Raw genomic sequence first — 21477 nt, 5'->3', positions numbered from 1 at the left:
TCCCGGGCTGGAATCGGGGCTCCTCGCCCGGAGGCCGTCCGTCAAACTCCCGACTGTCAAAACCCTTCTGGTGTTTGTTTTGACGGGAAATTTTCTCGGCTATCTTTCAAAGTAACTTCCCTTGAAAAAAAAGACTCGGATTGTCTGCCGGATCCGCCGCTCGGAGCCATGATGTCACCGACGGAAAATGATGAGGCGGCGGCGATAACTGTCTGGGAGACGACTAATCTGCGTCTGTCTGCCGCGTGACCGCCGCGTATCACGTCGGACGTTAAGATACGTTCGTTTCCGAGAAGCCCTTTAGCTCATTGCGCAACGCACTCGCTTGTCCGGTGTAATCGGGCCCTGAGCTCATCGAGACAAACGTCTCAAATGGACTCAGAGGCCTTCATAACCAGGGCTCTTAGATCTAACCGGGCACTACTTTGTTTGAAATGTTTCATTTGTAGATTAAAATTTGATTTCTTTAAGCGCGTCACACGTTCCCCGAGAAGCCTCCATTCCCTCGATTTGCCCCAATTTGTCAGAATCTCCTTTCAATTTCATTGCTTACAGATGATTTTCGACACGAGCGCCGCACGTGGACGGGCACGTAATGCGACGAGTAGGGCTGGTGGGCGGACGGTTGCGCTCATCCCGAGCTTCGCCCCTCTCTTAGCGACCCGGTGCCATCTCGCGCAATGAAATAAAAAGCAGAAAGGCAGTTTGTGTGCGCAAATGAGACGGGCACAGACAAGTGAAGGCGACACAGCGCTGCAGAACGATCCGTCCGCCTCTGCATCGCCAGGTTGGACCTGAGCGGCCCACGGTGCAAACTGAGCGTCTGCTGCCATCTGGTGGCCGGGGCAGGAAGAACAACACAATGTTGAGCTCATAGCAGGAGTGTGCTAATCAGGAGGAGGAGAGCAAAGATGCTGGCCATCACCATGGCAACTGTCCATCAAAGCAAAGAGCATATTTTTCCTGGAGCGATGGAGACAAGATCTGGAATCAGGTGGCCGGAATATGCAGATGATTCATGCTTTCACATGAAGGAGGGCGGAACATCTAGTCCAGTCCCTCGACCGCGTGACATTGAATGCGGAAAGAAAAAACACCTGACGCTTCCGTTCCAGTCTTTAGACTGATAGACACGTTTTTGTTTTTTCTGTGTTCCCTTTCCTCCCTCGATCCCTGTCTTCCATTCTCAGAAGGAGAGAAAAGCAGGGGGTCTGTTGAAGCTCTTGTCGGGGGCGGCCGCCAAAAAGAAATCCCGGTCGCCTCCGTCCTCCCCGCCGACCCACGACCCGTCCTCGGCGGGTCAAGGCGCGACGGCCACCGATTCCGCCCACCACCCTCACCATCACCACCACCACCACCACGCCCGCTCAGGTTCTTGTCCGATGGCGTCGCAGGGCCGAGCCGGCTCCTGCCCCGTGGAGATCGACATGGCGGGGGCCGTGGGCCTGGAGCCCCTGCACAGGAAATCCGGTTCCCTCGACACCAACTTCCCCATGTCGCCCCCTGCGACACGAGCCGGCACCACCCTGATGGTTCTCCGGCCTGAACCCAAACCTCTGTCCAGGGAGAGGTGGGTGCTCACACACACACACACACACACACACACACACACTGTCTTCACAGTACCTTGTTTCACATACAGCCTAATTTGATGTCAAGGGGGCCGGACCAGTAAAATCATAACGTAATTACGTGGAAGTAACACAAATTTTTCCTTTGTTTTAGTGTAAAGGAGAACATGTAAATTATAAAAATCTTTATATGTAATGAACTGGTCCTTTAACCCTCCTCCTGTGTTAGTTTTCTGGTAGCATCCCCGGTGTTCACGGGTTGGTTTCGACCCGTGTCTTAAATCAGCTTTAAAATACACTAAAAATAAAAACTTAAATTCCAATTCTTTTTCTCATCTCTTGGTTACCTTGTTAGGCTTCCTTATCCATGAAAACATTGGATTTAAAATTTTTTGTTGTGGTTCTCTGGTCCTTTTTATTGTTATTAGTATACTTCTCGATTTCAATAAAAAACAGAAAAATTAACCTCAAGAGATTAATATAAATAAATTAAAGGATGTTGTGTTACCAGAATATCGGTAAGGGGTATAGAACACATCTCTGAAATGAATTTGTTGATTTATTTTTTTCATTTTAAAATTTTTAACTATAGTAACATCGATGGTGTTATGGGTCATTTTCGACCCATATATATTTTCTTCAAGAAAATGCAAAGAAACAAAAAAATGTCAGCAATAGGACTTTAAAATGAACACACTGAAACACAGGACAGGTCATAACACAAAATATCATTGGCCATCTTCTGGTCATACGCTGGCAATTGAAGGTGGCTATCAGCTTGTCCAGGTTGTCCACTCCTCCTTTGTTTTTATTATAGTCAAGGATAATTGTGGGCTTTTTATCACTTCCTGATGACACAGCTGCAGCTTTGTGAAGAGTAGACAGAAGTATCACATTCTGTCTTCTTTTTGGACAATATGAGACAACAGTGGTCCAAAACAAACTTGGAGGAAAGCGAAGCCCTGTCTTTCACCTGCACAATTTCAGCAGGCAACTCAGGTTTATTTTTCCTCACTGTGCCCACCATGGTAAGTTCTCTCTTGAGGAGTTCTTGTCCAAAGTCATAGGTGGTAAAACAATTGTCACAAGTGATATTGTGACCCTGCAGTCCAGTGGTCATTTCAAAGACGTGACTGGACATGCTCATCTTTGTTTGTTTTGTTTTTTTGGAGCAATCCTGGACAAATGAGCATCCCCAGAAGCTCACATGATTGGGGGAGGAGGTGGCTGTCATCATGTTGGCTGACAATGCATTTATGATTTAAATTTTGGCTATAATTATTGCTTTGTAATCTTATTTTTATACCCGGGTCGAAACCGACCCTAACACTACTAAGGACATAATAACTAGAGCATTTTATAATGCAGTGAAAAAAGATGTTTTTGTTGAATTTTGTTGAAATCAAGGTTCCTGACAAAGTCAAGAAGCCTTGATTATTTTATGCATTTAAAAAAACGAAAACGGGTCGCTGGCGACCCTAACACAAGAGGAGGGTTAAAGAATTCCATAGTCATTTTCAACTTGGACTGAAACCTTCAACTTTGTGAGATAAACAGTTTTTTTTTGGCTATATCTTTCATTCCTGCGGCTGGATTTGAGTTTATTTGACATAGATTGTGTAGAATCACATCCTATTCAGCATATTTCAGCAACAGAAAACAACTTTAAAAGTAATTTCTAACTTGTGCCTAAAATCTTCAACTTTGTAAGATAAAAACTTTTTGAACAAATGGTTATATCTTTCATTCCAGTGGCTGGATTTCAGTAAATTTGGCATATAGTGTGTAGAATCACATCATATTCAACATTTTTCAGCACCACACGCCAGCTATAAAGACTTCCCTTGTTATTTTAAACGTGTTTCAAAAAGTCTCAAATTGGTGAGATAAACATTTTTGAGCAAATGGCTTTATCTTTTAAACCTGCGACTGGATTTGAGTAAATTTGACATAAATTGTGTAGAATTACATTCTATTCAGCATTTTTTAGCACCACACACCAGATTTAAAGAACTCCAAAGAAAATTTACAACTTAAGCCTAAAACCTTCAACTTTGTGAGATAAACACTTTTTTTTGGCTATATCTTTCATTCCTGCGGCTGGATTTGATTGAATTTGTCATATATATAATGTAGAATCACATCTTATATAGCATATTTCAGCACCAGAAACCAGCTTTAAAAAATACACGATAAACATCCTGAGATTCTCTTTTTTGACAATGTCATCTTGCTGATCAGCTTGTTGGAACCAATGGAAAACTAACAATAAATAGAAATGCTATTTACAGACCTGGGAGCTGTATTGTTGCCATTTGCTGTAAGTTTGCCATGTTGCCAACACTGACTAAAAGTGTGCACCTAGCAGACAATATAGGAACTGTATTTTTGATTTAAAAATGTAGTTAACGATTTTTATGTATGGTTTCAAATTGTAGATTAATTCCACGGGCCGGATTGGATCCCCTGGTGGGCCGGAACCGGCCCGCGGGCCGCACGTTTGACGCCACTGCTCTAAACTAACAAAATGTTTGGCATGGACCCAAACAGATCAACACATTTTGCGCCCTCAGTGGGAAATATAGCAAATATGACAAATCCACGTTCACGATGTTTAAGCTGTGGGAGGAGGGAAGTGGCCGCAGGTACGGGGGGGGGGAAGCTAATAAACACACCGTCACAGCCGGTCGGCGCCGACGGTGAGAGTGATGAATCAGAGCATCCAGCCATCGTCACGACGATTATGTGGGTGTATCAATCGGGATTTAAACCCGTGCGCACCCACGCCATATGAGAGCCCAGGCGCCTCAGCACTAGATAAATACAGCATTTAAGTATTAATAGCGTGACCTTTCATCTCGCAGAGCGCCGTGCACCCACACACACACACACACACATGCACACTTGGAGACTTCATGAGCAATAACAGAGGGATTTTTTTTTTTTTTTCCCAATTGTTACTATTCTTCACATTCACACAGAAATGGACACACACCTCTGCAGTCACACAAATGTGAGATCCTGCCAGATGACATCCTAGAATAATAATGTGTATGTGTGTGTGTGTGTGTGTGTGTGTGTGTGTGGTAGATATCGCGTGGTAGTGCCCTACCCGCCCCAGAGCGAGGCAGAGATCGAGCTCCGGGAAGGAGACGTGGTGTTTGTCCACAAGAAGAGGGAGGACGGCTGGTACAAAGGCACCCTGCAGAGGACGGGACAGACGGGCCTGTTTCCCGGCAGCTTTGTGGAGAGTTTCTGAAATGGAAGATGTGAAGTACAAAAAAAAAAAATAAACGTTCCCGTTTCTAAATCTTCAAAAAAAAAAAAAAAGGCATACACTCCCAAAACACACAAAAATAGAGTTGGGCCGATATCGGTTTTTCATTTTGCCTTAAGAAGCTGTTAACCCCCGAAAGGTCATTTGTCTGGAGTCCGGTGGAGAGTCAGATTGTGGGAGCAGGACGGTCGGCGCCGCTTTGACCCGCAGCGTCGGCTCGGCCCAGCAGGGACTCGATGCATGTGGACGATGAGGCGAGGCGCGTCCTCCGCTCCCTTGCAGCTCGCTGTAAATCGGGTGGGTTTCTCAAATCTCCTGTCAATTCTTCTCAAGAGAAGTCACCCTCCATTTTCTCATCTGAACTAGAGCCTAATTGCTAGTAATATTATAATAATAATGACTATATAGTTATAAAATGTAGGGGATTGTCCGGATCTGGTGGCGTTCAGGGTCGTCCTCGGAGCCGCCCCTTGGCCTCGGGAAAGAGGCGGCCGTTCCAACACTCGCGAAAAAGGGAAAAACATTTATAATCCACTATAAATCCAATTGTATCATCAGAATAAATGACAGCAGTATTGAATTTCCTTCGTTTGCAAGGGAAAGATTTGCAGCTACTGTATACTTCCCCTGCGTATAACACCAGCCTAATTAATGATGCTATTAAAGCTAACTAGTGATTGTTGCTTTGCCAAAGTAAAAACCTTTAATTGTAAGGAGAAAGTAAAGAAACACGACCACAAGGGTAATATGAGTAAATGAACGCATAACTATTGTCGAGAATTTGAATAAAAGAGCTGATTTTGGAGGCCAGAATCAATTCAACATTAGAAAATGTTAAAAGGAAAAAAAAAGGCCATTTCGGATTGAGGACACATGGCCCAAATAACATCGGAAAAACAAGTTGACGTGACAATCTTGACTCAAGCATTTCAAAATCCACGTCGGCTTCAGCCAGGATTCTAAACCCGGAGATTTTATCGTAACATCCGACACTGAACTTCGTATGGCTGTTTCCAGAGCTGGATAGAATGGTATCCCGATGTGAGCGTTGTTTTTCTTTCACGGATAAAATAAAGAAAAAAAAAAAATGCAGATTTTCAGATATGTAATCCTGGCCAAAGTAAATGAAAGGATGTCTTTGGAGGGCGTTCTCCGAGGGGTCGCCCCCGGTGACTTTCCAATACAGCCGAACAAAGCGAACTCTGACTCTGCACGACCAGACAAATGTACGCCATCAAATTCTACGATTTTTCCGGTATTAGCACAAAAATCTGACGGAGGGTGTCAGTCTTCAAGAACCGGTATCGGCCCAACTGTCTCCGTCTTCAGGATCCAGCTCAAGAGCCGCACATTTTCCCAGTCGAGCGTCGAATTCGAAGGCCTTTTTCAGACATTCGCGGTGATGTCGACCGCTGAAGGCACACGGACTTAAAGAGCACAGAATCCACGCGCCTGCCTCTCGGCCCTCCTCCTCCTCCTCCTCCTCCTCGGCTTCATCCACCAGCAAACATCAGCACAAGCATCGCGCCCTTGCTCGGCCCGGCCGAGGCCTCGCACCCGCCGCTCCTTGCCTCTTTCTTCATTTGGAAGTCAAACGTTCAAAATGTGGCGGTGGCGAGGAGGAGGGCGCCGCGCCCCGCCCGGCCCCGCCGTCTACTTTGCGACGACAAGCACATGTTTTCCTTCTCAGCTGGATATCCGTTGGTGACAATGCGCGTAGCGTTGTGTTTTTATATGTTGAAATTAATATTTGTGTTGTCTCAAACCAGTCATGCTGTGATCTGTCACTGGATATGTTTTATAATTTAAAAAAACGAAACGATGCAAAGAGTCAAATCTCCCTTGGATAATTCTTTTTTTTTTTTTTTTTTTCTATTTATGTATCTTGAATCAATTTATACAGCCATTATTTTAGATTTTTTTTTTTTTTTTTTTAATGTAAAGGCTTTCCCCGCAGACATCCACACAGACGGGTGGAACAAACTGAATGTAGAAAGACAAAAAAGAGAAAAAGATTGATGCCAAAAGTCTTTTATGAGCTGATTTGTAAGGTTTTTTTGATCCGAGACAGGAAGAAATGCACTTGTTCCCGTCGCATCCGCACACGGCGGTGTGCGTCTGTGACTCCCAGGGGTTTGCACACATTTTCCATCCAACAAGTGAACACGTGTGGCTTTAAGATGGAGGCAACCCTCCAGAGGAGAAGCAACAAACAACAAAAAAAACTGCACAAAAAGGACCCGACAGAGCAGAACAGTCGGTCGTCGTCGACCTTTCCCGGCGATACAGTTTATTTTTTCTGTAACAGCGGAAGTTTTCCCCTTCATCTCGTCCACCTTTCACACATTCGTACCAGACGAGCGCCCGCATTCTGAATTTCTGCGTCCTGACAGTAAATTCGGGGTTTTGTCCCAGTTTACACAAGATCACAACATCTACCTGTTAGCCATCGCCGAACAAAGAAGCACAGCCAATTTGCGTGAGTGTGTGTGTGTTTGTTTGCATAGAAGTGTGTGTGTCAGATTCAGGGCTTTATCATGTGTAAGTTAAAGCACACGCAGCTCCGCAGGACGCAGAAGGGTGTATTTTTCCCTCACCTGTTCTTTTCAGGAAGGACAAATCCCGTGGCAAATCCGCATCTCTGAGCGCCATATCCAAATGGGGGAAAATGCCAGCGGTCCCACCCAAGACGCGCTTTCGCAAGTCCCGAGTCCGAAGTCTGAACACCAGCAGGGAGTTTGCTGGCTGTCACTCAAGTCCTCACCGACGTTTCTGTGAACATTTGCAAACATGGGTCGAGGAGCTGTCGACCCCGAGTCATTATTTATCGGCGGGCTCGTATTTCTTTTTTCGAAACGCTTTACGGTTGAGTTGCAAGCCTCGGATAATTCTGATGAATCCCACATCTGAGGCCTGGCCCCTGTGAAAACCCCGTTTCGAGAAAAGCGCCAGGTGGAGGATCCGACCCCCCGCCGGATCTCTCGCTCCTACTCTCTTTTAAACGCCGCTCTCTTCAGCCAAGCTGCCGCCACGAGCAACGACGGCCCTTCTTTCGAGTCTTTTCGATACTGAGATAAAACTTAGGAGCGTGTCAAGCTGTTTTTTTGTTTGTTTGTTTTTGTATTTTTGATATACAAGTGTTGGTGACATGTCATCAGGACACAAAAGCGCAGGCGGTTTGTACTTTTACCCGTGTGTGTGTGTGTGGGTGTGTTGATTTTATTTTTATTCCCACCGGATTGGAATGTGAAAGTTGGGAGCAACTTTAAAACACACACACACACACAAAAAAAAGCATCATAGCTCACACACACACACACACACACACACACACACACACACACACACACACACGTTCATTACAGAGTGAGACACGGCCTGAAATGGTCTCCTGGCTGCTGGCAGTGCAGTCTGGGTAATCCAGTCCATCTGGAGGAGCAGATGAAACCAAAATCACTCTGCAATTTAGATTAAGATTTTTTTTTTTTCTCTCCAGAAGGTCACAGTTTAACTGGCGACCAGGCACACACACACACACACACACACACACACACACACACACATAAAAGAGCGGGGCAGAGTTACATATCTGGCCGGACGGACTGCAGTTTGCACGTGTTCGGATTACATCCGGTGGACGAAGTGTGAAAACGGGGTGAAAAGTTAACGTGAAATTTCAGTACAGGATATTCAAGATTCAGTAATAAAACCTACATAGGCATTCAAAACCTGTCAATCAAACCTTAGTGCCTACAAATGCCACCGCGCATACACACACACATACACACACCCCGCACACACTGCAGCGACCCTCTTTGTCATCAGCCGGCCAGCCTCCTGGCTTTTCATCCGTCTCTCTGACCTTTTTGACCTGATGACAAAGAACAGCGGATTCCGGCGCGCACACACACACACACACACACACACACACACACACCCCAGAGAGGGGGCTTCCTTTTACTGTCTCACTTTGTGCTGACACAGATTTGGATAAAGGTCCTCTTTTTGTGCTCCATAGTGTGTGTGTGTGTGTGTGTGTGTGTGTGTGTGTGGGTGGGTGTGTGTGTGCAGTTTACGAGTCAAAATCATAGGGAGCAAACCTCTGCTTTATATCTAATGACTACCCAGATGTCTTGATTTACAGGATCCCCCACTATGACTTGAGAATTCATGCAAACTCAAAACGTGCAGAGATTTATTTATTCATTGAACCTTGGAATTGCACATGGGTGTACACCCCTTGCCCCCAAATCCTAAAAAAAAAAAATGTTTTTTATTTTTTTTTACTTCAGCATTCAAGTTCATTTCATTGGAACAAGATTGTTCCTTGTCTGAAACAATGTAATTTCTGGGTACAAGATGAGCTCTTCATGCAGATTACGATCATGCGTGCACAAGAGAATCGGTTATTTGCACAAGATTGGTGTCTTGGGAGTCAAAATATTGCAGAAGCATATTTTGGGGAAAAAGTTATTAAATTGTTCCCACAAATATTAAATTTTTAAATTTGATTATTTTATATTTTTATTTAGAAGCAGGACATTGTTCGGTATATTTAGTGCATTCAAGATACGAAAGAAAATAACCTTCCAGGAGTTCTGCAGCTCCGTTCTTACAGGCGCTCCCAAGTTAACATTACACCCTCTCTTATTTGGTTTTTCTCTGAAGGCAGGCGTGATCCCCGCCACCTTCAACTAGATGCCGGCCATATTCGTTTCTATACTTGGATACTTGTGCTTTGAGTGCGGGGTGGGGTGGGGGGGCCTCTGTATGTAGCTCTTTACATGGAAACGTCGGGTACTGCATGGACGCTCGCGTCTGGTCGGGGCTGAGTCCGTTGAGTGCAGCAGTGCAGCAAGCAAGACAGAAAAAAAAAGTATATATATAATTCTATATTGTGCAGAATATTTATAGGCCTTTTGTGCCATTTAAGTCATGCTCTGCGCCGACCGTCCCCGGCGCTCTCTACCATGTGATCATTATGCATTGTCTTGTACTGATGACCCGTGGTTGATTTGATTGTTTTTTCATGTCAAGTGCATTTTTCGCAATAAATGCCTTTGTTTTAAAAGAGAACTCCCAGCGTCCCCGCTGCTTGTGCCCGCAGCTTTCTGACTGTGCGCTAACAATACACTCCTGTACCCTGATCCATGACAAACACATTAGCTGTACGGCCCATTAGGATTTTATAGTTTCCCCTTGAAGGATCCATCCACAGAATCATATCCCGCTATAATTAGAATTACCTGCACTCACAATGGGCTAATTATGAGCTTAAAGACAGGCAGCACCGCAGGAGCAGTTGTGACAGGAAGTGCATTCCTGGCTTTATCAGTGCCAGGCAAGCAGGTGGAGGGGGCTGGATAGAAATAAAGCTGACATTCTCCCTCTCCTCTCATTCTCTCCATCACCTCAACCTCCTCTCTGTCTCGTATCCTCACCCCAAACAGTGGCCGGGCTGAGGTGTGTAATTGGTCTTTTCAGATTGTCACCAGCACTGCCTTTAAATGACAATCTCGTATCTCCAGCAGCTCTGGCCTGTCTCCAATGATCACCTTCATTTGCATTTAGAGTGACTAGTAAACGCGGGGTTTGTGTGTGTGTGTGTGTGTGAGTGCACGCCCGCATGTGTGTGAGATAGACGGTGTGAGCTGGGTGGGTATGACGCGTATTGAGAATGTTAGCACATTCAGAAAAAGTCCAATTTACAGCGGCTAGACTGCAGTTAGGTCCCTGGGATTTCTGGTGTTGACCTGTGGGAGGGATCCCGCTCTGCGAGGAGCTATAGGTGCTCTACAAACACACACATACACACACCTTGCTGTTTGCTTTGGAGAATGGTGCCCCCGAAGCGTCCTCCTCCCCCTCCGCCCAACCGAAAGGTGAGGCTCCTATATTGAATCGATCAGTTTTTTTTTCTTCTTTTGTCATTATGCCAGATCTGTCTGTCTGCCTGTCTGTTTGCAAGCCACAAGTCCCATGAAGGGCAACACCAGCGGGTGAGACACTGCAGTAACAAGACATTTGACGTCTGCAGACTGGTGTGTGTGTGTGTGTTCATGCTGGAATGTAAAACATGTTTAATATGATTAATTTTTTATAGAAACCAAAAAAAAAAAAAAAACTCAATTGAGAAATAAATACAGTTGATATCATCAAATCACAGCTTGTGTGACACAAGGAAACAAAAATGTTCTATTAAATATCTTGACTTGAGAATCTCCATCTCACAGTGGGCATCCATGCAGGTTACTCCTGGAACCTGTCGCTGTGTGCAGTTGCAAGCTTTCATTATGTTTTCACCTTGTGTCTTTCTTCCCCCATCAGTTAGTGCCAATGTGATCAGTTGATAGTTACTGGCTCACTGTTAGCTCATTAGCATCTGTTGGCATTTTAAAGACAGAATTTCTTAGGTTATAAATGAACTGCATATCTGAACCTGAAATGCTACAATGCCGCATTTTCTGATTTTATTTTATATCATCTAATTTAAAGTTCAATTAGGTATGCATTACTTGCAATATGGCAAGGGTGAATCTGTTCAGACATACCTGTTGGTTTTTTTTTTACATTCTTTTAATTAAATATTAAGTCACAGCAGCTAAATAAAGACACGTGTTCTATTAATAATTCAACATGTGGGACAGAAACATGACCAGCACAATATATACAGTACAAAGGCGTATAAATTTATTTAGAAGGAAGAAAAAGGTCCCCAGTTAACACTGTTTATTCCATAAATACTAGTGTTTTACAAATGTGTCTAAGAAAAGCTTCATTTGATCAGGCACTGGTGCGATTCCCTGGGTGTGCGAGTGAAATGTGTATTTCTACCACAAGCATGACAAAAGGCACAGATCACCCAACTGGACCTCTAGTGTGAATATAAAGTGTCAGTTTTTGTGATTATATGCTCGTTTACAAAAATACAAGAACCACATTTTTGTGGAAACCTGCAGCACAGTGACCTGTTTCCCTGCCTACTGTTCGATGCAATGTGGCGTCAATCAAACGATAAAAATAGTCATATATGCATCGTTCCTCTCTTCCTGCAATCCCCTGACAAACCGACTTGGCATGGGATTTTATTCACAAGTCAGCATTTTCCAAACAGACCGCATTGCAAACTTTAAATTTGTGTCAGCAGAGGAAGGAGTGCTGGTTTCAAAAAAAAAAAAAAAAAACAATATATGGTGTACTATATATAGTTTAAAATACTTAATCCAAAATCAAATATTAGCTTCACCACAAGCAGACTGAAAAAGTCAGATATGTCTGTCCCCAAAGTACAACTGGAGGAGAGTAACAAACCTCACAGCTTTTTCTAGTGGCGGTATGTCCCCGATAATGCTTTCTTACACTAACAAGGAAAACCAGACAAGTCGACAGCGTAAGGATGACCAGAACTCTGGTCATGGGTTGTTCAGCATCGCTGACGTGCATCATTTCAAAGTAATGGCTTTTTTTGGCGAACAAACACAGAGGTCTCTGGGACAAACACCTCTTCTCGATCGTTGCAGGCGCGGCTTCGATGTTCAAGCTAAACGTTTGTACCTCCTGCACGCTGCAGACGACGGCTGCGAGTCAGAGAATTGTGACCCCTGAATAGTGCATTTAATCATTATTAACCCCCAAAGATGTGTAACTTAACTAACCTTCAGTAAAAAGCCACTGCATTGTTTGAGGCTATTCGAGTCTATGATGTATGCAGAGCACGCGGTAGAGAGAGGTTGCCCTCGGTCTGAGTGGAGGTAAAAAGGAAAGAGGGAAGAAGGCATAAAAATGAAAGGATAAAGACTAAAAATTACACAAGGCGTTATAAAACCCACGAAGATTAATATAACACAACGTACATGGGATTCTTGGGTGCAGTCGTCTTAACTTTGGCACAAAAAAAAAAAACTGACGTGATGTTGGTTGCGTTTTCCCGGTTAGTGTGTGTGAGACTGGCCAAAAAGAACTGGAGCGATGACGGGCCTGAGGGTCGCGCGTCACCGGCGTTCAGTTCAGTTCTGCGGGTCTTCACATGAAGCCGGAGCTGACAGAGGAGACAAGAGGCAGGTTTATGTAAGCATGGTGAGAATCTCTAAGACACTATATTTTTTCTCAAAGGCAGAGCAGGGGATTTGGCTTCAAAACAGTTATTAACTGCAAAGTGCATTTCAGCTTTCAGCAATAACCCACATGGTAATATAGGAACTAAAATGTTCCTTTGAAACTTATTTGACCAATAATTTCAAGTGAATACTTGCAGAGTCAGTTTTTCGTCATCTTTGTTCTATTTTAACAAACTGTAAATTCCGACCTATGAAGCGCACCTTTATATAGGCTGCACCTATTAATTTTTAAAAGAAAGAAGAAATTGTACATAAATAATCCACACTTGTCTATAAGCCGCAGGTGTTGAAACATGAGATATTAACGCAGCAGGGTGTGACTGGAAAGATTTTTTGGAACACTTTTCATGAAATTAAAATGACAGTAACATCTACAACGCAAATACTTTTTTTCAGAACAGATGCCAAACTTATGTGCGGCAGCTCTATTTCCTTCTTTGCCGGCCAGACTGATCGCTTTCAACTTGAAAGCCGCATCAAATGCATTTCTGCACGTCTTTTTCATGATGGGGGTGTGTGCAAAAAGCACAAAATGGATGATCTGAAGAATTATCGTAAATGTGAGTGGGTTAGCCGAAACGATTTCATTTGTCCACTGTGTCCACAGCGTTGGCGGAAGGAAGCTGCCGTGATTACCCTATACAAATCCATCAATTAGCCGCATCATTGTAAAAGCCGCAGTTCTCTAAGCATGTGAAAAAGTAGCGGCATATATGCCAGAATTCACAGTGCTTTCCTGTTTTTATTTTTCCAAAGTGATTTAAAAATGAATATTCAGGTCAGTCATGTTAAGCTAAATTGCTCCAGGAGGCACGCTCAAAGATTTAATTCGAACTGCATCAAGTCACGGTGCTCGGTTGGCAGCTGTATCGGAAAGCAGGAATACTGAAATCATTTCAAAGACAAAAAGGTTTTCCCGGAAATCTGGGTTTTGCTTTCGTTTCCCAGATGTTTTTCATGAATGGAAAGTCGCTCAAACTACTTTCAAGCTTCTTCGGGTTTCCCGTGACGTCTGGGAATTCTGTGTTCATTTGAGAGGTCACCATGAATAGGTCAATTTAACAAAGAAAGAGAAAAAGGCGCCGCTGTTTTTAAAATTAAACTTCCCTGAAAGTGTAAAGTAACAACTGCCACTCGCTTCTGGGGTGTTCTTACTTCTTACGGTCCTTGTCCTTCTTGCCGTTGGCAGTGAGACTCTGTGTCTGCAGCAGCTGGGCAGCTGCACGCCTCTTGCTAAAGGAGCTCTGGTCCTCCTCCAGGAGTCGCTTCTTGTCTTCCAGCGCAGACTTCTCCTCTGCGTGGATGCGCTTCAGCTGCTCAAAGCGGCTCTGCAGCTGAAACACACACGCAAGAACACAGTTATGTAAAATCAATATAACAAAGCGAATCTGCCGGATGCTGTCTTTCTATGTATATTAATTGAGCACCTTGCAGTTCTGATACCGAATCTAATACCCGTTTTAGCTTGAATATTGATAAATTGTTAATAAATTAATATGAAGCTTGTTTAAAACATCTGGAGAATTTGGTATTAAAATAAAGCATCAATTAATACTTAAACATCACTATGACAAAAGAGCAGGACGAAAAAAATAAACTTAAATCACAAAAAATGTCCAGGTTCTGACGAAATCAGTTCTTCCTTTCAGATGTCTCAACAAACTGGTGGATTTGGAAAATACCGAGTCTATATCAAAAACTAAAATAGCTAAGTTAGTAACGCTTCGCTATTGGGATTTCTTAGATTTAAGCATTAAAAATAACCTTTGATTTTATAGATTTTCGGCGGACAACCAAAAACAAACGTAACGATCTTTTTCCTATCTTTGAAAGATGAATGTGACAGACTCTAACAGTAATTCAGTGGTGTTCAAGGGGATATACTGTTGAAATACATGGCACATATTGAGAGGGGTATGTAGCTGTGTTACTCTGCTGACCTCTCGCTCAGCTTCCTTGAGTTCAGCCTCCTTCTCCTTCACCCTCTGCACAAACATCTGCCTCATTTCATCCTCCCTCCTCTGTAGCTCTACCAGGAACTCTTGACGCTTGGCTTCGTAGGTCTGCTGCAGGCTGCGTTCGGACAGACGGTGTGAAGCATAGAGGTTTAATTCTCTGACGTCCCCTTTATTTGTTCAAGCGGGTGCTTGAAAAAGGCTGCGCTCACCTGACAGGTTTGCACTCGGGGTCTGTGTCCTTGAAGCCCATTTCCTCCAATTTGCAGCGCCTGTAGAGCTCATAATGGCGTGTGTGAGTCTGTTCTCTCAGGTCCTCCATGTTTACACAGATCAGCATTTCCCTCAGCTTCACAAAGTCACAGTGACTTTCGTTCTCCACTGGGAGATGCAGAGATGAAGAGCTCGTGAGCAGCTTTGTCGAGTAAGATGTAGTTGGGTTTCACTGCAAGCTTTTGTCAACCAATGTGCTGACTTCAGGATTTCAGATAAGCTGTCCGACTATACATTGCCTGAAGCAGAAATGCTCCAAGTACATAAAAGTGAGACTACAAAGTATGTAACCAAATAATGAAGACACTAAGAATAGTCTTCATGTGAACCTCAGGCTTCTTTTTTTTTTCCCCGAACATGTCTTTGTTATTGCTTGCCTCGTCTGGTTACGGAGCAGAGACTTCAGCTGTCATTCGCTTCTTTGCCACAACAAAAAAGGAATTTCAACGGGGAAGATATATTGGGAATTTGAAAAGGGAAAATCTTGAAAGAGATCGGTGGATGTCCTATAATGCTTTATTAATACGTCAACAATCCAAAGAAAAGATATTCAAATCTTCAAGACAAACTGCATAGACGTCGTGATTCAGCCTACCTTGGACGATACCCCAAGGGTACTGGCGAGCCTTCACCATCTTATTGCCAACACTGACTTCCTCTGTGCTTCCAACAACAGCAAATGGCAAATGGCCCTTAAAAGAAATAAACTGCATAAATATATTGGGGTTGCACATGAAAATAAACTAATACTTTGAGCTGGATCCACAACAACGCCCAACGGTAGGGACAAACTTGTGGATGAATCACTTTCAACTATTCCACTTTGCAACAAATGAGATGTAGCTGAGGGCGGGGATCTCAAAATGATCTGCAAATTTGTCAGTTTCACAAAATGTTCATCACTGAGGTTTGATTTTTCGAGATTCGCTGTTAAATCTTATCGAAGCATTCGACTTTCATAGATGTTTCGCTCCGCAGTTGGTCCTTCTGAGCAAAACTGCGTCCGCAAAACTAGTGGAAGAAATGGTTCATTAAATGTGTTTCACATGCCGGCTGCTTTCCCCCAACATCAGGCAGCACAGCCGGTGCCACTTAGGCTAATGTGTCGAGGAGCTGAAAAAAAGGGCAGGATTGGCACTGTGAAAGGGAGTGAGGCTTTGTTTGCATTTTAGATCTCGGATTGAGTCGGACTTCTATTGCTGAACAAACTGTGCGGTTCAATTCAATATGACTGATGATTTATAGTAAGGACCTACGTCTGAAAATTATGGAATCAATAGAATTAAAATGGCAACATCTTCAGCTCTTTGGTTACTAGGGAACAGACATTGTTTACAAAGTAAGACTTGCACAATTCCAGAAGGGAATCACAGTTTCGAGGTGAGGATTCATGGGAGGATGTAACTGACAGCATGGATTCCATTTTGCTGGCAAACCTTCTAAAAACATGGATCTGAAAATGTCATAGTTGCATTTTCTATACCATTAATAAACAACTACTGCATTGCAAACAAACGCCGTCTTATGGGGAAAATTGTGACCAAAATGTGGCTTGTTGAAGGAATGAGAAACAGAGACTGAGTGTTTCTTACATTCATGGTGGTGTTGACCTTCGCCACGGTCTCGTCATCCAGGGGGAACTGGTAGATTTGGACCCCATTGCTGACCAGTTCACTCATGATTTTGATCTTGAACTTGTGCAGTTCACTCTTACTGATGGTGTCAGCTTTGGCAATCACTGGGATGATGTTCACCTAAAAGAAGGTCACATGTTAAATTCAACAAATAAGAAAGTTCTCATATATTATATAGTTCTCATATAAAACTGTAACTGCCCCAAAAAGAAATGCCAAAAGTCTGAAAACAACCATTTAAATGCCATAACAGCGTATTTTACAATATTTTCAGATCTGTTTGATTTATTTAGTTAAGATTAACCATGGCAACCCAAGTGGAACCGCTTTCATGTTCATGTTTTTGTTAAATTACTTGAAGTTGAAATGTTGTATAGACAAAGTGAAATGAGATATTATTTCTGGCTGAGCAGCCAAGGCTTCTGTCCAAGTCGTCCCACATTCGTCCGTTCGTCCGTCTGTCTGTCATTTCGTCTTCCAAAACCAATTTTCACTCAGCAAGCTTCTGGGACAAACTACACATACGCATAAAAAACACGGACCATTCTCAGCAAAAGAAAAAAAATGATGAGATCTGTTCCAACAGCTGTCTGAGTGACTGACTGTCTCAGTTCTGAAGCTGAGATTCAACAAATGACTGTTTCTGTCCATTTGTACAGTGATACAAAGGGACAACTCAAGTGTGTGTGCATGAGGTGATTACGGCATTCCAGCGCTCTCTACTCTTTTCACACGCAAATCCTAGGTGACGTGACACTCCGCCGTGATGAAATACTACAAATACTAAAAACTTGCTAAACACCCGAGTTGTTACACACAGGGAGCATGGGAAAGTAGAGGACCACTTCAAGAGCAGCGGGAGGGTTACCAACAGTACAAATAGACAAATGAAAGAAACACTGGATTTGAGAGCAACATCTCATTAAAACCTTTGAGCCTTGAAACAGTCAGGAGTGTCCAAGATACTGGGATAGCTAACAATGAGGATGTGTCTAATAACTGGTACTGCAACATATCCTAACAAACCCTTTAGCCATTAACCTGCATGGACGACCTTGCAAACATGCACGGAGCAGACACGACACATCTAACACTCATTAGATCCCATGGTCTAAATAGCTGTATTGGTAAGACTGGAGACTACAGACTTTGAGGTTTTTTGAAGATTCAGATCGGGTCTTTGAATAGCTGGGCCTTAAAGACGGAAGAAGCGGGAAGATCCCAAGTGGTATAAAGTGTGTAAAATGTCAAAGAATCAATTGTAGGGTATTGCTGTGACTGTAGTTCTATGAGCTACACAGATTCAAGAAAAAAAGTATTTGATCTAATATAAGGTATAAATGTGACACTATCACACAGGAGCCCCTCTCTCTCCTACCTTGCTGTCTAGTTTCTTCATGGTGACCAGGTCCAGGGATTTGAGCGAGTGACCCGAGGGGGAAATGAAATACAGGCAGGCATGAACTCGCGAGTCATGGTAGTTATGCAGCGAGCGCTTGATTTTAAGCTCCTCCTGCAGATAACTTTCAAACTGTCTGTCAATGTAGTCCACGACTGGCTGATAGCTGTGGGACGAAAATATGCAGTTGATGAGATTTTAAAGTCTGAGGTCAATCAAATGTGCTGTTAATAAGATTCAGTCTTACCTTTCCTGCTTGTTCATTTGGTCTCCAAAGCCCACTGTATTCACAACCGTGAGCCGTAGTCTTACATTACTTTCCTGCAGGTCGTATGTTTGGGCCCGCAGCTTCACCTGGGGCTCAAAGTGGGATGACTCAAAGTTTTCAAAGTTGGTGTTAAACAGAGTGTCCATCAGGGTTGACTTGCCAATGCCAGTCTCACCTGAGGCCAACAAAAAATAGGTCAAGTAGAGCTTCGAGCAACAAAACTTCGAGGTAGAAATTAAATGTAATGATGTCCGAGAAAAAAACATTTCGACACTAAGGCAGAAAACAAAATTCGTGCAATTTTTATGATGGATGGCCTCTGCTTTTAAAAACCATGCCAGCCTCTTAACATGCATTGGTGTATTTCTCTTAAGATAAATGAAGACATTTAATTCCATCACTGTGGAGTGAGTATTTGCTGACTGACATTTTTTTGGTAAAAAGAAGCACTGGTTGAAAGTTGAATAAATGTGATTTTTGAATATGGAATGTAATCTAGCACAGTGAAGTCTGTGTGTGTGTGTGTGTGTGTGTGTGTGTGTGTGTGTGTGTGTGTGTGTGTGTGTGTGTGTGTGTGTGTGTGTGTGTGTGTGTGTGATTTACCAATGCAGAGAATGTTGAAGCAGAAACCCTGGCAGATGGACTTGTTGACAAGCTGATCGGGGAGGCTGTCAAACCCCACATGGCCAGCAAGGGACAGGGGTCGGACTCCCTGGTTCTGATAGAGATTGAGATTTCACACCGAATGCCAGGTAACATCACATCACAACTTCCTGTTATTTACCTTTCAGCATTTCAACCAAGTTTTGTTAATACTAATAGCGGACAACAAGATATGTTGAAAACACACACACACCAGGGATCTCTCTAGATGAAATCATATATGACCTCTAGCCGGTAAAATGTTTGGGAAAGCATGATTGAAATGTGTGTGAATCCAGAACAATAACACAACTACTGGAGAACAGCATAATGTCTTCTTCTTTTCATTTCGGCTTTTCCCTTCAGGAGTCGCCACGGTGAATCAACCGTCTCCATCTAACCAAGGGGTGTCAAACTCACAGAGGGCTACATCAGCACCATGGTTGCCCTCAAAGGGCCACATGTAACAGTAATGTAAGATAAATATAACTACTCCTTATTGTTAATAACTCTGTTTTATTACTTAATCAAATCCAAAATGTTACATATGCATTTCCATCTTTCTTTAAACCTGCTTCCATCTGCACCAACTTTTCTCTTCCTGGACATTCAGGGATCATTTGCATTTCTCAATTCCCCCTGTTGAAGATTGAATTGATGTGGATACATTGCGATCGAATGGCAGGATGCCGTCACTTCACGGGTAACACGTTCGGCATAAATTGTGGGAAATGTAGTTTATGGTCAATGCACGTGTTTATCTTATTCAAATACAATTAGACCTTTTAAGACGTTCTCGTTGGCCACATAAGATGACATGGTGGGCCACATTTGGCCTGCAGGCCTTGAGTTTGACACATGTGATCTAACCCTATTCTGTGTCCTCCTCACTCACATCAGCTAACTTCATATCCTCTCTCACTACGTCCATAAATCGATCTCAAGTTTCAGCGAAACTGAGTAGCACTTTCCGCGATTCCCCCAATCAATTTTGCCATATTCATCATCATCTTTAACATAGTATCGTATAGAACAGAATATTTCTATAATTAGCCCACAGTGGGGAAATTTCATGCCGTTTGGAATACCATTACTTGGGTAAAACCATATCTGCAGCCTAAAATACTGTTTTATTAAAAATTTACCATGTTGACAAATATGCAAATATAATTGGCAGGTCCCATACAACACTGGATCATGGAAACCAACTGACGTTGAAGCCGCCGTTCAGGCTCCGGTTGTATATATATATAAAATGATCATTTATATAAAATGATCGAAATGTATTAAACATGAACCAGGCGTTTAATGTATTTTTTTGAAAAACGAAATACTTTGGTATTTGTGCCCATCAACTTCAATGATCTTGAGGGAAATATCGTTGACCTGTTTTCAGGCAGCTAACGCCCCCTGCCATACATTTTGATGAAAGATACAGTAGAAAACTCACGTCCTTAGTTTACAATGGGTGTAGAAAAGCAAAACTGATTGTCGATATTTTATAATATTAATATATGTCAACGCAATCGTCTGTTGTTTTGTGTTCTGTGTGTTTTACTCAACAACGGTTAAACTATTTCGGTGAACTGAAAATAGTTATCTGGCTATCGTTAGCAACGGCTAACTTCATCAAAGACACGGACACTCCCTGCACAACTGTCGCCGTCATTTGTCGACCCCACGGTGGGAAAATACTAACCGGCTGCCGGGCAACATCGGAGGAAGACATTGTTTTGAAGAAAAAAACTTTTTATTTCAGATGGAGTCGGGTTAGATTCCACAAAAGTGACGAAAATTCCCCTTCTTTTTCAGAACGCCGAACGGGACCGCCTCACCTCGGACAGGTCAAACCATTCGAACGGTGACTTGGCGACTGTACGCTACAAAGTTGTTTACAGGGTGGGCGGTGGCGTGATTTTCTCCTGTTATTCGAATCATATTATATGTACAGTAATACACACCAGTACAATTCTAAGTACCTGCGATAATATAAGCACGATTTACTGATTCAGAACATGCGCCTCCCCCTTTTGTATAATGGTTCAGCTCAACTTAATTTTCCCAGTCGCTTCTTGGAGTATCTCGGAGTGTGGGAAAATTCTAACAGACATGCTGGCCATTCAACATTGATTGTTAATGTTATGTCAGATAAGGGTTCCTTTGACCACTAAAAAGTCATTCCTTGTCAATATTTCCCTAAGAAGTCACTTTTTCTATTTTCAAATCTGTGTCTCGTCGGCAAAAACAGTTAAAAACTGCGTGGTTCGTTTCGAAGTGGTCTGGAAGCCGGCGTTTACAAAGTGTTCCAGAACGCAGCATGACGGTGAGAACCGAATATAGC

General features: G+C 43.1%; 2 protein-coding genes across 4 annotated transcripts in view; one reads left to right on the top strand and one right to left on the bottom strand.

The window, feature by feature from the left end:
• Positions 1-9924, top strand: part of LOC147234869 (E3 ubiquitin-protein ligase SH3RF3-like) — a 118057-nt gene extending 108133 nt beyond the window's left edge. The window contains exons 9-10 of one of the 2 annotated variants that reach the window (XM_086145540.1): positions 1194-1570; positions 4662-9924. In XM_086145540.1, the coding sequence (XP_086001666.1) occupies positions 1194-1570; positions 4662-4830 (546 nt within the window). In that variant the 3' untranslated portion in view covers positions 4831-9924. Of the gene's footprint in view, positions 1-1190; positions 1571-4661 lie in introns of both variants that reach the window. The other variant, XM_086145539.1, reaches the window with a different exon arrangement.
• Positions 9925-11519: 1595 nt separating this feature from the next.
• septin10 (septin 10) lies at positions 11520-21030 on the bottom strand. Of its 2 annotated transcripts, XM_086145542.1 has the most exons (10): positions 20836-21020; positions 19098-19212; positions 18474-18669; positions 18206-18392; positions 16786-16947; positions 15789-15885; positions 15133-15301; positions 14906-15038; positions 14121-14299; positions 11520-12886 (listed from the first exon to the last, which is right to left on the bottom strand). In XM_086145542.1, the coding sequence occupies exons 1-10, from the start codon at positions 20863-20865 to the stop codon at positions 12871-12873; spliced, it is 1284 nt and encodes a 427-aa protein (XP_086001668.1). In that variant the 5' UTR covers positions 20866-21020; the 3' UTR covers positions 11520-12870. The 2 variants fall into 2 exon arrangements, with proteins under 2 accessions (XP_086001668.1, XP_086001669.1); XM_086145543.1 differs by lacking the exon at positions 11520-12886 and having other exon boundaries at positions 14117-14299; positions 20836-21030.
• Positions 21031-21477: the final 447 nt, after the last annotated feature.

This window comes from Fistularia commersonii, chromosome 4 (assembly GCF_037954325.1).
Source record: "Fistularia commersonii isolate RoL2024-O1a breed Wild chromosome 4, RoL_Fcom_v1.0, whole genome shotgun sequence".
In the NCBI taxonomy this organism is placed as follows: domain Eukaryota; kingdom Metazoa; phylum Chordata; class Actinopteri; order Syngnathiformes; family Fistulariidae; genus Fistularia; species Fistularia commersonii.
The sequence above is the reverse complement of the archived record's forward strand: the minus strand, read 5'-3'. Positions and strand labels throughout refer to the sequence as shown.

Coding starts and splice junctions, on each gene's coding strand:
- septin10 (XM_086145542.1), bottom strand. CDS start 20,865: ATGTCTTCCTCCGATGTTGCCCGGCAGCCG. Junction 18,393..18,473: donor CAAATGAACAAGCAGGAAAG/GTAAGACTGAAT, acceptor TTCGTCCCACAG/CTATCAGCCAGTCGTGGACT. Junction 16,948..18,205: donor TGAAGAAACTAGACAGCAAG/GTAGGAGAGAGA, acceptor ACCTTCTTTTAG/GTGAACATCATCCCAGTGAT.